This window comes from Candoia aspera, chromosome 6, assembly GCF_035149785.1.
Source record: "Candoia aspera isolate rCanAsp1 chromosome 6, rCanAsp1.hap2, whole genome shotgun sequence".
In the NCBI taxonomy this organism is placed as follows: domain Eukaryota; kingdom Metazoa; phylum Chordata; class Lepidosauria; order Squamata; family Boidae; genus Candoia; species Candoia aspera.
The window spans coordinates 25,380,882-25,396,400 of record NC_086158.1 but is presented as its reverse complement, the minus strand read 5'-3'; the positions used below and the strand labels follow the sequence as shown (position 1 = coordinate 25,396,400).

Sequence of the window (15,519 nt, the reverse complement as noted above, 5' to 3'; positions counted from 1 at the left end):
TTACATCTAGGACTGTTTCATATCTATTTTGTAATATGTTGTTCTCAGTGAGCATCCCAGAGGCATGGATTATGAAAATAGAAAGCCTTACTCAGTGGTCAGTAGGCAGTAGAGTGTTGTTGTAAAGATGATATGTCAGACAGTTTGATTTGAATATTTTTCCCTTTGGCATGTTCTCTCTGCAACATTAATACTGCATAAATCTTTGATAGTGATGGAGGACCCCAATCTGAAATATCTACTGGAATAATAAATGTTGAAATGATTCTCTTAGTTTATTTCTATAATATCTCTTGCAAGAATAGAGAAACTATGATATCATTGTTCCTCTAAAGAAATGGTAGTGTAAAACTTGTGGGAAAATATAGGCTGGAAAACGAAGTTAATTTTTGGCTTGTAAGAACTGGAAGCAATTTAGGCACCATGACACAATCAACATTTCCCAAAATCTTGCAGGTAGCCAAGGAGCTCTAAAAGTTGATTCCAAATTGTAACTTTTCATGTGACAGAAGAAGGAACTTAATAACTATACGACCAGAGACAAATACCTTAAACATATTTAATTTTAATTAAATTATGGAAATGAAGCAAACTTTGGGATTTGTTCTGGCTCTACACATTGTTTTGGGGAGTATGTCCCTCTAAATATACCACTCAGATGTGTGGCCCTCAGCTAATAAAAGCTGTGCCAAAAGCTGAAAAATGAACTTTGTAAAGGTAATTTCTGAAGCATTTGCCACTATGGAAATCTTCAGCTCAGCCACCATATCTTTTAGTTAATAACATCTAAGTTTGAACTCTATGAAATAAAATCAAAACTGTGTATTTATGTATTTAAATGTGAGTCTGTCTCTGTCATGTATTAGGTGAAAGGAGTATCTCCTATTTAAAGTGTGTCTGGGGAGAAAAGCTATAGTTTGGAAAAGATTCAGCATTCCTCAACAGCATTCTGCTCTTATAGTGCATAATGTGTAGGTGGAAGCTGATTTGAAAAATAAAAATGCAGATGAGGGGGAGGAGGAGGATTAAAGTTATTTTGTTGGATAATAGCTATTACTGAGAGTGGATGATGTTGTCTTGGATAGCAAGAGGGATTTCTCCACATCTCTTGTCACCTGATCATCATACCACCTGGTTTTAAGCAATTAAAATGCACAGTGTTAACAGTGAAATAGAATCTTCAAAAAATAAACTGCTCAAAGTTGTCTCGGTGTCCTGTTAAGGTAGACTGAATTGTTCTCAAAATCCCATAACTTAAATCGAAAGACGAATCGGTTTGCCTTAACATCATCATGATAGGAAGGGTTAACAGATCTGGATTGCAAATATCAGGAAAGCCACTGAATGGCACTGATCTGTATCCTTCTGCTACCATCAAATGGCTATCTGGAGTTTTGCAGCACAGGTAGCAGCTATAAGATGGTAGAAAGTGAATAGCAACAGAAACCCAAGATAATCCAGAGGTCAGTTTCTAATGAAACAAATTCAGAAGGCAGCCGGTGTCACAGTTCAGCAATCTAACAAGCAGAACTCCCAGAATTGAATTCCCCTTGCTGACTGGGGAATTCTGGGAGTTGGAGTCCACACATCTTAAAGTTGCCAAGGTTGAGAAACACTGGTCTGACGGATTGTAAGTAAGGAGTTCCAGGAGCAGGGTTGCTGAATGGAATTTGTTTCAGCATTGTATGCTTCTGCCATAAAGCTCCATCATCCAGGCCTAATCTGTGCTCAGGAGCAGAGACTGATTCCCAAGCAGATCTGTGTGCAAGGGACATGGATACACGACCCTTGCAGCTGAACAGTTTCTCACCTTTCGGCCATAGATTTTGAGGTATCTGCCCTTGTGATGGCTTAGAGTCTCTCCTAGGATTCAACTCTTTAAATGCTGCAAAAGATAATCCTGCTCTGAAGTCTCTATGGTTTGTGTCAGAATCAGATGAGGTCTCCTCCAGAGTGAGAGAAGAATTAATATTAATTTCAAAGGTAGTTGCATATTTTACATTAAGAGTCTGTTTACCTGAAGCCTATAATCAATCTTGGATTTAATATCCCAAGGTGATACAAATTATTTTCAGTTGATGACTGGATACTACATGGAAATGCTTGAAGAGCAAATTTTATTCTCACATGAATTCTCAAACCTGCTTCATATAAAACTGTAATTCATTTCTCCTTGCTCAAAAAACATGAACGTGATCCATGAAAACAAGACATTTGCAGAATAGACCTTCCTTTAGCAAACTCCTAGCTTGCATACTTCGAAAGCATTGCAATAAAGAGACTATCATGCTAAAAGTCATTCAAACTGGATTCTTGTAGATCTCCCTCTGCTCACTATTTTTAAGATTATGGTGACAGTTCAGTTGATTATAAAACAAATTGTGTTGAATTTTCTGGCTCAGTTTTACATTGAAGAAAAAAAAATCTCAACGCTTACTTAATTTGTATCTCTATAGAATGGACTCAAATCTCTACCAGGTACCTAAGAGAACAGTTGGTAAAGATTGCAGAATTTTATCACATGACTACAAGCCAAGGCAAAAACTCGGTAGTTGTACCTCGTGAGGTGGAACAAGCCCTGAAGCAGTGGGAATATAATGAAAAATTGGCATTTTATATGTTCCAGGTAACCTTTTTTTTGTAACAAGCCAGGATGAAGTTTTGCAAAGCAGTATAATGTGATACTAGTTTGTTTTCAGTCTCCTTGTTCATAATTTGTTTAGTGTCAGTCTGTATTAGATATGCCAAATAGTTAGTAATTAAAGCAAGTCTTATTTCCAGCTAGATAGCCCCTTTGTTGTTACCCTTTGAAATATGCAGGCTGAAGAAATGTAGAACTTAAGTTAATGCAACAACAATGTAATAAATTACAACAACAGCAACAATATTACAGATTTGCAATTCACTTTATGTTTTGGTCATTGTTTCATGCATCTATCAGAATCACTGTCCCTGATAATAAATCATTTATCTTTATGTGTGCTTATCTTTATGTGTGCAGTTTTAAGGAATATCAGGTTATAGTGAAAAAGGTACAGGTTAAACATATTTGATGCAAACTTATTAGCTGATTCAGAAGAAATGATGGCAAAGAAACAGTTTGTGAATTTACTGCTTTCATCTTGAATTACAGGTCCTCACTTAACGACTGTTTGTTCAGTGACTGTTCAAAGTTATGATGGCACTGCACAAACAGTATTTACAACTGGTCCTCGAAGTTACGGCTGTTGCAGCACTCCCGCAGTCACATAATCAAAATTTGGGTGCTTGGCAGCCCACCTGCAGTTACAACCTCAGACTGTGTTTCGCTGGTCATTGACCAAATAAATATTATTGACTGACTGATCTCAGAGTGTGCTTCAACTTCCTCTATCTGCTTATCTCCCCCCATCTCTGCCCTTTTGGCTATCCTGCCCTCCGCTACCCCTGCAGCCCCACCACCCTGCACTCTGTCCTGCACTCCACAGCCCCTTGCTGACTTGCGAAGAGCCAGGCTGGGCACACCGCAGCAGTGGGAGGAAGAAAATGGTGAAGGTCAGCTGGGGGTGGCAGGGGCAGGGGGGTGCAGGGTGAGGGCAGAGATGGGGGAGAGAGAGGCAGGTGGGAGGAGTTGAAGTGAAGGCAAGTGTGGCAGGGCAGGAGAAGCGTGAGGTCCTTGCCTAATAGTGGTGCGGTCCTGGCCATACAACTGCAACTGCTACTACCAAACTATCAAAACTGCTGTCACTAAGCGGTGTGGCCATGTGATATTTCACCCAAGGACCGCATCACTTAGTGACAGAAATTCTGGTCCTAATTGGGGCTGTTAAGTGAGGACTACCTGTATATTTAAATGCTGTTAACTGGTACTTAATGATATTAAATACATCAGAAAAAGTGCATTAGAGGGAAGTATATGAGAGCGCCAAGCATCTGATCCTAGTAATTCTTATCTACTTCAGGGAGGATAATTGTTTCTTTTTCCTCATTCTTTGAATTTTTTGTAAGGTTACTTTTATGGCTATGCGAATTTTAGTGCTCTCAATTTGCAGTTGCAGCCTGAAACCAGAAGTTCAGGGAATAATACCAATGCTTTTTACTTTGCTCTTGTGAAATGTGCCCTACTGAAATCAGTAGATTAAAAGGAAACAAAATTTGATGTCTGTCAATGCTGAGACTGCACATCTTTAATGAAATAGCAAACAAAAACTAGTTGCAGAAAAAATAGACCTTGTAGACTTGGAGAAAGATGTACCTTTGTAGATTTATCCAAGAATGTCTTCCTTTCCATTCTTCCCCAGAGAAAGAAGTAGAGAACTTGTTTAGCATATATTTACTGTATTTTGAATACATGCACAGTCTTTGCCAAGGAGAGAACAGTTTATATATAATGCAACTGGTGGGTCTTCACAACAAATCATAGCAGAAGGCTTCTGTTCAGAATTTCAAATATTTAGTTCATTCCTTCTCCCTACATTTTTTCCTGCTTCCCATCAGAAGATGGGAAAACACATTCCTTGCCCCTTTAGTATGCCCACTCCATAGTTAGCTACACTTATCCCCAGAAGTATTTAAAATAATTTTTCAGTGTAAGAAAGAAATGAAAAATCAGACTACAAGAGCATTCTGCTCATCTTAAAAAAATAAATAAAAACCTCTGCCTTTTCTATGTTCTTCCTTGTTCAACCACTCAGTTTCATTCATTCTCGCACCCAGTTGGGTGTTGTTTTGCTTAATTCCAGTCTCTGAACATTGCATTTCACTGAAGTAAATCTGCTGGCTTGCTCTGCTGATTCTTGTTTGTGAATGGTGAGGTTTTGGCTACATAAGCAAGAACAGGAAGAATTCAATTGATACTGAGTGGTGGTGGTGGTGATTCTGTACAGTCATTTCAGATGTTTAGGTTACTGGCATGCAACTTTTAACCTATTTTAAATTTTAAAATTGTTTTGTAATGTATCAAAAATGTTCAAAAGGTTTCAATGTCAGTCTTCTGAACATTTATTTTTAACTGGCATCTTGAGCAATGAAACAGTGATATATTTATTTTCCGTTGGATTTGGGAATTTCTTTACATATATTTCTAAAATTCATTAAGGAAGGAATGCTTGAAAGACACGAATATTTAACATGGATCCTGGATGTCTTGGAAAAAATAAGACCAGCTGATGATGAACTTTTAAAACTGCTCCTACCGCTAATGCTGCAGGTACAGAGGATAATATAATTTGCCACAGTCCCAAAATACTCGAACAGGTGATGTCTTCAGAATTCAGTATTCTAGTTAAACTATGTTTATCTTTTTTATAGTTGGAGTGTAAGGTTCGTTGTCAGACAGATAAGAAATCAAATAACTTATATAAGCAACCTATAGCTGCCAACTTTCAGTTTATCAGATAAAACATCTGCCTCCTATCTGTAGTTAATAACTGTAAGGTTGTGAAAGAAAGACTCAGAGTCTCAAACTCCTAATGTACGTGGAGATATGTTGATTCTAGACTGAAGGTAGTTCAGTTTCTGGAATTGTATCAGTACTACTTTCACTTTAATAAGTATAGGTAAAGATAACTCTGATTCATGCTTGCAAAAGCTCGCTTTCAATTCACATAGCTACCAGAGACCTGACAGAAAGCTAGCAATGATCCCAAAGCCGCATCATCAACAGAACTTGTGAGATTCCAGGCAAGAATGCTGAAATCTTATGAGAGTTTTTGCATGAGATTTCAAAAATCTCATGAGATTTGGGCTATTTAAAAAATTACTTATATATTTCTGTGCAGAAAATCACAGAGTGACTGAAAACATTTGAATCCTGATTCTATACTACTAAACATTTTAAGTCTATTTTAGAGTTCACACACTATAATTTTTGTTTATTTACTGCACTACTGATTTCGGCAGTATCTTGCTTTTTCCCCATTTACCCCTTAGCACACACCAGATCTTATTTTCCCCAAACCAGAGAAAATGGACAACACAGAGCCTACCCATGGTCAGGATGGTCTGGGACAGGATTGGTGCTAGGAAGTCACATAAAAGGTGCTGGAGGTCCTGTGGATCCTGGCTGCCAACTCTGATCTAGGAGAGATGGGTTTGGAAAGTGATCATTGGAAAAAAATATCTGGCAGACTTGACACACCAAAAGGTTTCCTAGTCTGAGGGACAGGAAGTCCTTGGAAGGACTTAGGACCTGGCTTTGGATGTTTGTGGATGCCAAAGAATGTAGCAGCAACTGGGTGGGGATTTTATTTATTTATTTATTATTTATTTTTCAAATTTCTATCACCGCCCATCTCTCCCAAAAAGGGGACTCTGGGCGGTTTACAATAAAATCAAAATTAAAAACATATAAATTACAATACAATAAAACAATAAATAAGATAAAATAGGTATAAAATCCAAGTGGTGAAGATCTTATTTGTTGGGGAGAGATCTATGGTACTAGCTACCCCCAAGAAGAACTGGTGCCCCTCCCACCCCAAGCAAGGTGGCAGAACCACGTTTTCTAGTTCTTCCAGAAGGCCAGGAGCAAAGGGGCCTGTCTTACCTCCAGGGGCAGAATGTTCCAGAGGGTGGGTGCCACTGCAGAGAAGGTCCACCTCCTGGACCCTGCCAGGTGGAATTCCCTTACCGGCGGGGTTCATAGCATGCCCTCTCTGCATGACCGGGTGGGACGGGTCAATCTTGAAGGGGATGAGATTGTCCCTCGGGTAACCTGATTCCATGCCGTTTTGATAGATTCATCAGAATTACAGTATACTGTATATTTAAAATGAACACTCTGGTGATGATTTTTTTAAAAAATATCTTTCAGTTTTCTGAAGAGTTTGTTCAGTCAGCCTACCTGTCGCGTCGACTTGCTTATTTCTGTGCCAGATGTGTTTCTTTATTGATAAGTGACAATACTAACCTCATAGCTGCCCATTCACCTCATATTATTATTGGACCAAATAATCCTCCTCTGGCAGCTCCCAGCTCTTCTACTACTGGTACTGTAGTCAGTCCTGCACAGCTTGCCTGCTCAGATTTCCTTTCCTGCCCACAACACCGTCCTCTTGTGTATGGCCTGAGCTGTATGCTACAGGTAAGTGCGTGGCAGAGGTGAGCTTCTGAAATAACATTTATTGGCTATTTCACTGTTTAATAAGTACGCATTGTAGGGGTGTGTGTGTGTGTTGGGTGGCACTTGCATATGCATTTAAAATAGCTCAGATAAGATTGAAATTTAATCAGGAAGAGATTGGAATTGAAATAGTGTTCTTCCTGAGGAGCACTTGGGTGAATATGCCTTACTTTCTAGGATATTTTCTAGAAAGGCCATTCTTTTCTGAATGTATAGAACAATCACATAGCTATAAAATTAGGGTAAAAGCTTTAAGATTATGCCCATTCATGGTGTCTTTTTCTAATGTAGTCTGAAGATAATGGTTACAAGCATCTGGTTTTGTTTGTTGTTCATTTACTCCAGCAAAATCTCCAGTAAAAGTGGTCTGCGAAAACAAGCAGAAGGTCTGGGTGTTTTTTTTTTTCGGGGTGGGGGGGGAAACAAATGGTTTTATTTTTATTCTGTTAGTTTTTAATCCATTCCAATAGTTTGCTTCCATTTCACTGTTTTATTCAGAAGAGCAAATGTTTAATTTTTAATTAAGCTTTAATTTAGCTTTAATTTAGCTTTTAAGCTTTTGCATTTTGAACTGTACTATGAAATACATGTTCTTTCTTGAATTGCATTGGTGTTAAACCAATCTATTTCTTAATAATATAATGAAAGAGATACAAGGATATTTTGATAAAATTGTATTTACTTTTAAAAAAATAAAACCAAATAAGTTTTACCAAGAGTTTGTTTAGTGCTTTCTATAAAATTGAGTAATCTGATTACGTAATTTCAATTCCTCTATTTCCTATTTCAGACTATAACTCTCTGTTGCCCAAGTGCCTTGGTGTGGAATTATTCTACAAATGAAAGTAAAAACATAAATCCTGGCTCACCTTTGGATTTACTTCAGGTTGCTCCATCTAGTTTACCAATGCCAGGAGGAAATTCTGTATTCAATCAGCAGGTAGATTTTACTTCTGTTTCAAAATGTGAGGATCCATTTTGCTGCAAAACTAAATAACTGTGTCTTTTAAATGATTGAATTTATATAGCCAGTGGCTGTATCTCCAAGCATGTCATCTTTCCCTGTTTTTTCATTGGAAGGATCCATATATTTATACAGGAAGGGGCAGTACGCTTCCACATGGGAATGTGGAAATGTAGAAAAAGAGCAGAATAATGGAATAATGGAAATGAGCTTTCTGAGTACGTTGGAATGTTCATATAAAAGAATAGGTCATATAAACATGTTTAACTCTCTTGGCTGTGAAGATACCATTTCACCAATGTTGTGTATACATCCTGAATCTCAAATGCAATGGAATGGCTCTGATTGGTCATATGGTTCCATAGAAGTTCATTGCCTTTTCTAATATTGACAAAAGTTATATAAATTTAAGTAAAACAATAAATACTGCACATAAGCTGCACCATTTATAAGGGACGGGAAGCATCTTTAATACCAGTGCAGTTGTATACCTCATTAAAGTGAATGTCAAAATCTTTGAAGACATCAACCTCCATGTAGTCAGTTAAGGCAGTAGCCTAAACTCAAGATATCCCAAAGCTGTTTCCAAACAAGAACTTACTATGAAATACTTTGCTCATTCAATTTTAATGAAGTAGCTCCATGTCATTGTCATTGTCGTCGTCGTCGTCATCGTCATCATCATCATCATCATCATCATCATCAAACTGTTGTTTTACTAGTTTTTAACTAGAGTGAAAAATTGAATGATAAGCCAGATGCCATTCATCTCTACTTTGCCAGTTATTTGGGATTTTTTTCCGTTGGCACCATTTTAGCTTTTTTTACACAAGTTTAACATTTAATTTATTCTTTTTCAAATAGAAAAAAAAGCTTTAAAAGAATTATTAACATAGTTTTGCAGCAGATTATGAAGAAGGCATGCCAATTAGCCAATGTAAGTGACTTACATGGGTGTCTCCCCTAATTTTATCTCCACAACATGAATTGATTGAGGTAAGTTCGGCTGAGGGAGTGACTGAGCCAAAGTCACCCAGGAAGCTTCTTGTCTGACTGAGGATTTAAACTTGGGTCACCTGCTCTAAGTTCAACACATTTATTACTTGTACACTAGCTCCTACATTAATAGTTAGTTGCAGTGAGATAAACATTTAGAGCTTATAGGGCATCTTTGGATTAGTCACTCTCTTAGCCTACCTCACAAGATGGCTATTATGAGGTTAAATGACTAGATGTCATATACAACTCCTTTAACTCCTAGAGAATAGTCAGGATATAAATGTAATCAATGATATTCATATTAAAATGTTTGAAAAAATATGCAACTATTCAAGTCACTGTGTTTTGATTTTGATTTTTACTTTATGTTCTCTGTTCAACAATATTTAAATAATTGCACAATGCTGTGTGTGTGTGTGTGTTTCCCCAATATTGCATATTTTAAAAAGATTAAAAAGCTGATTAAAAACATTCAACAGTTCTATGGCATATTGGGATGATTAGCCCTGCTCTGCCTACATAAATAATATGTCCATATGTTTGAGCAGAATATTGGGCGAACATTCTTTCCCTGAACTGTTGAAAGTGGCTTTCCCTTGTTGCTTTACAGCAGAGGAGTAATGATAAAGTAGTGTCTTATCTTTCAAATGCTAACAAATTTGATTTGAACTTTCAGGAAGATGAATGTTAAGGTTTTTCAGACAAAAAGGCATTGCTGTTGTAAGTTAGAGGAATAAATGAGGAGTATGTTGCTTTCCTGTTTCCTATGGCTTGTTTATACCTTATTCATTTATTTTACAGATGTGTAGCTTCCAAACACATTATGTATTATGCAGTTATGTATTATGTAATTGTTGCTTCTAGCTGCAGAGAAATCTGACAGAGATTTTAGATCTGCTTTTTCCAGCAACTAACTAGGAACATTTCTTTACAGGTTCGTGCAAAGATTTATGAAGTAGAACAGCAGATAAAACAGAGGGGCTGTGCTGTGGAAGTACGGTGGTCATTTGACAAGTGCCAAGAATCAACTGCAGGTAGAGACCAAAATGGATTCCAAAAGCCATAAGGCTTTATTGACCTGTATTGACCTTTCAGTGAAATTCATTGACCTTTAAAACTAAGTGATAACTGCATTTTACTTACCATTTATTCCTTCTGAGAATTGGATTAAAATCCTATTATAAATATATTGGTATTGTCCATTTGAGTGTTGAAGATGAACTAGTCTGGAAGAAGTATTTGCAAAAACAGTTGTTGCTAGTTTTGTGCCAATTTTTCAAGTTTCTCAGAAATGTCATGGGTTTGAGACAAACTCCACCTAAAGATAAGCAATAGTTGCAATAGTAGTAATAGCTGCTGCTGTTGTTGTTATTATGATTATTATTCATGGTGATATTTCCATAAGTCTGAATATGACATTAATGATCTAGATGTTGATTCCAACAATTGTAGATGTGAATAATTGGAATCAACACCTAGTTGATTAGATTGTGTTACTCATTTGGACAAAATCATCATCATCACCATCATCATTATCATCATCATCCAAATAAATTTTTCCCCATTATTTGGCAAGACTTTGCCAACAGGCAGACAATAATGCCAATTTGCATGGTGCTTTTCAAGAGGTGGCTGCTTCTCACCAACCTTGTGTCTGAGCTTGGATCTGGTTAGAAAAGACCCAGTAGCCCAAGAAGAAAAAACAGGAGTCATCTACAACCTGCAGTGTAAGGACTGTAAGTGCCACTGAGTAGGACAGACAGGCAGAAGACTAGCAGAGCACATCCACAAACACCAACTAGCAGTCAGAAGTCAAGATGAAAACTCCTTAATCTCACAACACATGGACAGACTCAAGCATACTTTCAACTGGGAAACTCTGAGCAGGGCCGCAACTAGGGTCTTTGTCACCTGGGGCAAACATGGATTCTGCGCCCACTTTGGCACCCCCCAGCACTCATTTTGGTGCCCCAGCACATGCCCCAGTTGCCCCCCCCCAGTTGCGGCCCCGACTGTGAGCATCCTAGACCAAGCCAAATCTAAAAATGTCCTGAAAGCTTGGAACTCAGACAAAGTAGCCATCAACAGGCACATTTACATACCATTCAAAAGAGACAGTAGAAAAGCCAAAAGACCAGAACACCTCCTTGCCAGCAATCAACACCCAGATATGCAAAGATTAACACTAGGAATAACACCAGATGAACAATCGAACAATACATTATACCTTAATCAAGGAACTATTAACTCAGTCAATCAACCAACAGCAAACAACAGGTTAATCAAGGAACTCCCAGGGAGAGAACAACACCCCCAACAACACAAGCAGGGCAAGCCACTGTGTATAAACAGAGAGCAAACTCCACTCCCTTTTTACACTGAAGATGTTGCTTAGTCTGGCAATGAAATGTCTGCAAGAAAACAACAAGGCTCAGAGGGCGCCATGGACTCCATAGTTATAGGAACTGTAGCCCAAGAAATTGGTGGGCACTGGTTGAAAAAGCTTAGTTTATAGATTCAGTTAAGTTCCTAATAAGTTTAACATCTTCAATAACACTAGCTTTATAGTTTTCCATACATTTCAAAAGGCTTGTCATCTCTGTAGCAGTTAATGAAGAGATAGGGAACTTTTAGGACAGGCATAGAAAGAAAGGTTGGTGATGAAAGGAAGAAAACACAACTTAGAAGTTTTGTTGTTGTTGTGGAAATCCATAAAACAATGCACAGATATGATCAGGAAAGCTTTCTAGTCAAAGAAGTAATCTACCATTTTAAAAATGATAGATTTTTTAAAAGTTAGGACTCAAGCAGCAGGAACCAGAAATAAAGCTTTGGAAAAGAGGAATGCTCTAATCAAAGTTGTAAAGTCAGTTCAAATTCCTCTTTAAGTATTAAAATCTGAAACCCCTAGTGTGTGCCAGTTTTCTTCCAACAAATCGTAATAATTTTGATGTCACAATCTGAACATACCGTAATTTTTTTCTTTTCCGTTTTTCTTTCATCCAGGGGTTACTATCAGCCGTGTTTTGCACACTTTGGAGGTTTTGGATAGACACTGCTTTGATCGTTCAGATTCTAGCAACTCAATGGAAAGCCTTTATAACAAGATTTTCTGGGGAAACCATAATAAGGATAACCAGGAGGTATCTGCATTACCCCTATTCATTTTCTCCCAGTGTTTAGTCATTATGTTCTTCTCCAATATATTTGCTCCAAGTCTGGTTTTCAAATTGTGACTCTATGGACATATGGTAGTTTTCAAGGTATCAGTTAAGGTCTGAGGCAGCTTCTCAGTGTTGTGCCACTTCATTTTTGTCATGTGCTATGATTCCAGCTTGCTGGAATGATTTTTGATCTGATAATTGTGTTCTGAAATGTCAAATGAGCAGTTGTGCATATTAAAACACAATAAAAGTGGGTTTACACTTTTCCAGAAGTGCTTTGATTCCAGCTGCTCTTTCCCATTCTCTTAGCATACAGAATAAACTTTGTGATGCTGATTCATTGCTGAAATCAAACATTTACTGTATATCAACAACTCTGACATCTAACCAAGTAAATAATCAGGCATTATAGATTTCTTGTGGTACCTAGAAATCTCAGTTGTTTTCTCATGTACTTTTCCATCAATCTTGGCAGAATTGCATGTAAGACCAAGTTGAAGGCCACACGAGCTCATTGCTTGCTGATCCTCCCTCCGCAACCTATAGTATTACACCATTCTCATATGCTAAAGCAAATAGGAAATATTTGGTTTTTCTTCTATGTTCTCCCAAACTGCTGTTCTTCTGTATTTACTGGCTTTTGTCTGTCATACCAAATTGTATTTTAACTTAATTGATTTTTGGACCTTCCTAAAAATCTATGTATTCATTTAATGCCTTTAGCTTGCAGCTGACAGAACAAATGCTATAATTGGGTATGTGCTGATGTTGGCTCCTGTGGCTGCAACTGGACATGTTGCCAAATCTTCTCAGCTGCAGAGGAAATAACATTTTTAGAAAGTTTTGAGAAACTGTTCCAGAATACATAGTCAAAAAGCTGTTGTTTTTGGGGTGGGGAATGAGAGTGTTGTAAGCTGAAAAACCTCATGTTTTCCATGATCTCTGTGAGAGCCTTAATCTTATCCAACAGCTGTAGCATTTTTCTTCTGTCTCTAATTATGACAAATAAAATACTGATGTTAATTTTTTTTTGTAATGATCACTAAACCATGGTTCAGTTAACCATGGTTTATTGATTAACACACAATTGGCTTAGTATTTTGTATATACCTAAAATTTGAAAAATTGCATCTGAACCACTAGATGGCAGTTTATTTCTTTCTCAAAAAAGAACAAAAAAGTTATAGCATGTTATCTGCAGATACTCTTTTAAAGCTGGGCACCATGTCAGAAAGAAACGAGTATATTTCATGCATGTTCTTTTTCAAAATAATTTCTGTGCTTTTTTTTTTCTTAGCGAGTTATTGATTATGGTTGAATTCTGATTCAGTTTGATAGCATACATAAGCATATGAATTTGGAGCCTCTTGTGCACACGCAAGGGTGAAATTATTGTCAAGAAAACGTCGCAAAAGTGGTGTCCCCCTGAAGGGTCAGACATGACAGAGGACCTTTCAACTTTCACATACAATTACAAAAGCAGTTAAATTATTTAGTCTGAAACATTGACAAAATGCAGTAATAGGCTACAAAAACATCTAAGTGACTAAATTGATTAAAAATAAAGCTAGTGTTTGCTGGTGCAAGTTTAAAAGTTAACTTAGCAATATAATTTTACTATACAGTATTTAGTTTTCTGTGTCATGGAAAAAAATCTATCTAGGGGCTCACTAGGAGTCAACACTAACTGGATGGCACATAATCAGTCAAGTTTTCCATGATGAAAGTTGTGGTATCCTTTATGTTTATAAGTTTTTGTAAACAAAACCTTTTATCATAGGCTTTGCAAACAAAAACTCTGTTGGATTATTTTAGCTTGTTAAAAGTGTATTTTCAACTTTATTAATTATATAACATTTTAAAAATTACCCAGAACTCTTCAAGTACAGATCAGGACAAAGCCAAGTTCTTTAGGATAATGTTTATGACTTGGAGCATAAACACAGTCCTAAGCATGAGTTGTGTCCTTTTCATTTCATGTTGTGGGAGAATAGCTTTTGGAAGTTTTATGAAGTAACTTTTTAACCTTTTGGGTAAAAAAAGAAAGGGAGGGAACTTAATCACAGTGACCTTTATCCCTTCTGCCTGCTGAGTATTTACTTAGAACAAGCCTTTCAAGTTTTCCAATAAAGCCCTTAGTAACAGTGTATTTTGCATGAAATTACCCATGAGTATCAAAAGGTTCAGTTCAGTCAAAATATCAGTTTCATTTAGCTTCTCAAAGTCATTTTTAATGTTCTGAATTCCCTTCAATGTTACCTTTCATCTCAAATTGTGTGGAGGATACCCAGATATCTACTTGCAGAAAGTTGTATGTCTTATTGGTGAGTCAGATTCGTACTGAAAGTCTGCTTTCACAGACAATATCCTGGCATCAAGTATCTTCCCCTTACCTGAAAACTGCTTATTATGGGAAGGTAGTTCTAAAAGCCATCTTTTGTTTCTGAGAAAGGAGCTGATCATAAACATTTGGGTACTTGGGAATTGCTTATTTCCCACTGGCTTGTTGTAGCTTCTCTCTAACCTTCATTATTCATGATGTTTGATATCAATTCATGCAAGGAACCTTATGCATTTAGCATACTTCAGCCTCAGCCAGAAGACTGATTTACATACCACTCCTAAACAAGTTGAGGTGGAAGAAAGATTCATGTCATACATTTTGTTGTCAACTGCTGTGAGATTTTTTTTTAAAAGCTACCACAGAAATTTAAGTCAAAATGAAACATATTCTTAAAAATAAATCCACCCTTTATTTTTGCCCATTTGGAGTGAAAAATTAGACTCTCACTCTTTTGGGAATTAGATAAGAAAACTGCATATGCTACCAGGAAAGTTGTTGGGCAGGATTCCTGCTTCAAATCCTTTTCCCACAAGATCTGTAGTAGGAGACAAGTAGAGTATCTTTATTAACAGTTTTCCTAATAAGAAATGGGGTGAACTTAATAAGGAATGATAATGACCTATTTACTGTCTTTCCACTACTGTGCAGTCATATTCATAAGAACCAGAAACAATTAAATGGAGAAAATGCAATCCATATAGATCAAAGAGACAGGTCTGCAGACAGGTAAAATAGTAAGTAGAGCAAGTTATATGCATCATTGCTTGCCCACTGCAATTCATTTTTAGGCTTCTATTCTTGATACTATTATTTCCTTGATACTTTTCTTGCTGAAGGTATCCCTCCCGCATCTGTAGAAAAATTAGGTTAAAAAACTGAGTATTTAAAAATGGAAAATATTGATTAGCATGACAATTTTAATTCTAGCATTAAATTTACTTGAGGC

The 15,519-nt window shown here is 37.0% G+C and overlaps 1 protein-coding gene across 1 annotated transcript in view; it reads left to right on the top strand.

The window, feature by feature from the left end:
• The window catches only part of MED12L (mediator complex subunit 12L), a 200,078-nt gene that overhangs the window by 18,641 nt on the left and 165,918 nt on the right, over window positions 1-15,519 (top strand). The window contains exons 5-10 of the mRNA XM_063306563.1: window positions 2,457-2,626; window positions 5,078-5,188; window positions 6,794-7,063; window positions 7,893-8,042; window positions 10,000-10,099; window positions 12,072-12,208. Coding sequence (XP_063162633.1) covers window positions 2,457-2,626; window positions 5,078-5,188; window positions 6,794-7,063; window positions 7,893-8,042; window positions 10,000-10,099; window positions 12,072-12,208 — 938 coding nt within the window. The remainder of the gene's footprint in view (window positions 1-2,456; window positions 2,627-5,077; window positions 5,189-6,793; window positions 7,064-7,892; window positions 8,043-9,999; window positions 10,100-12,071; window positions 12,209-15,519) is intronic.